Source organism: Cyprinodon variegatus, unplaced genomic scaffold (genome assembly GCF_000732505.1).
Source record: "Cyprinodon variegatus isolate N-32 unplaced genomic scaffold, C_variegatus-1.0 Scaffold1000, whole genome shotgun sequence".
In the NCBI taxonomy this organism is placed as follows: Eukaryota; Metazoa; Chordata; class Actinopteri; order Cyprinodontiformes; family Cyprinodontidae; genus Cyprinodon; species Cyprinodon variegatus.
Genome location: NW_015151453.1, coordinates 165,462 through 166,539, shown reverse-complemented (window position 1 = coordinate 166,539; position 1,078 = coordinate 165,462). Strand labels below are relative to the sequence as shown.

The 1,078-nt window shown below is 45.7% G+C and overlaps 1 protein-coding gene across 1 annotated transcript in view; it reads left to right on the top strand.

Moving 5' to 3' along the window:
* The first annotated feature begins 333 nt into the window (after window positions 1-333).
* serpine1 (serpin peptidase inhibitor, clade E (nexin, plasminogen activator inhibitor type 1), member 1) overlaps window positions 334-1,078 on the top strand; it is a 7,768-nt gene continuing 7,023 nt past the window's right edge. Inside the window, exons 1-2 of the mRNA XM_015399257.1 lie at window positions 334-592; window positions 753-977. Coding sequence (XP_015254743.1) covers window positions 355-592; window positions 753-977 — 463 coding nt within the window. The 5' untranslated portion in view covers window positions 334-354. The remainder of the gene's footprint in view (window positions 593-752; window positions 978-1,078) is intronic.

Below are 1,078 nucleotides of genomic sequence, written 5' to 3'. Positions count from 1 at the left end.
TCACTGACAGATATAGGGGAAAAATATATTTATCTAAAATTAAATTATTTGAATGTTTGTGGAACATTTAAGCCTCTAAACTCTTTTAAAATTGTTTAAACTATTGATTCTGTTTTGTTTGTTGGATGAAAAAAAGTTTTATTTTTATAACTGTAAACATGTAGAAGAACATATTTTAATTAAACCTAAATATAAAAACTGCTGCTTCTAAACATAGAAGTAATGCATCCAGATTTACAGCGTTGTTTTTCTCATTCTGCAGCCGAGTCACAGGTCATTAAGATCACTTTAAACAGCCCAGTTTTCAGATTCCTCCCTGTTTTTTACAGGTTTCTCTGGTTGTGTCTCGACAGCATGATGTTTGGGTTCGTGTTCCTGCTGGTGGCCCTGAGCAGAGGGGCCCTGGCCTCCCTACAGGATAAACAAACCGACTTTGGCCTGAAGGTTTTCTCTCAGCTTGCAGCAGATGTTGTTGACACCAACCTGGCTTTCTCCCCCTACGGCATCGCCAGCGTCATGGCCATGGCTCAGATCGGGGCAAATGGAAACACGCAAAAGGCCTTGACTAAAGCTCTGGGCTTTTCTCTACGAGGTGATTGGCTCATGCATTAAATGGAGAGAAGCTGCAGTCCTCAAGCAATAGAGAATGAGGATAAATCGATTTATTTGCATCCAAAGGAGACGACATGATTGTCCTTTAAATCAGCCCCTCTGAAACCCGGTAATGTTCTCTCCATGTGATCGTCCTGCAGAGCGAGGAATGCCTCGACAGCAGCGGCTCCTGCAGCGCGATCTGGCCAGTGAGGACGGGTTGGACGTAGCCAGTGGGGTGATGGTGGAGAGGAAGATGAGTCTGGAGAAGAGGTTCCGCCACGCCCTGACCAAGACCTTCCAGACTCCCCCCCACCAGATAGATTTCAGCAAACCAGAGCAGGCGGTCGGCATCATCAACGCTTGGGTCTCCGATCACACTGCTGGTAAGACTGTCGCCCGAAAAATGAGACTGATAAAGTAGCAGCCATTCAAAATGTCCCCACTTTGCTTGATGTGTCCTTGGCGGGTCCTTGGCTGGTCCTTA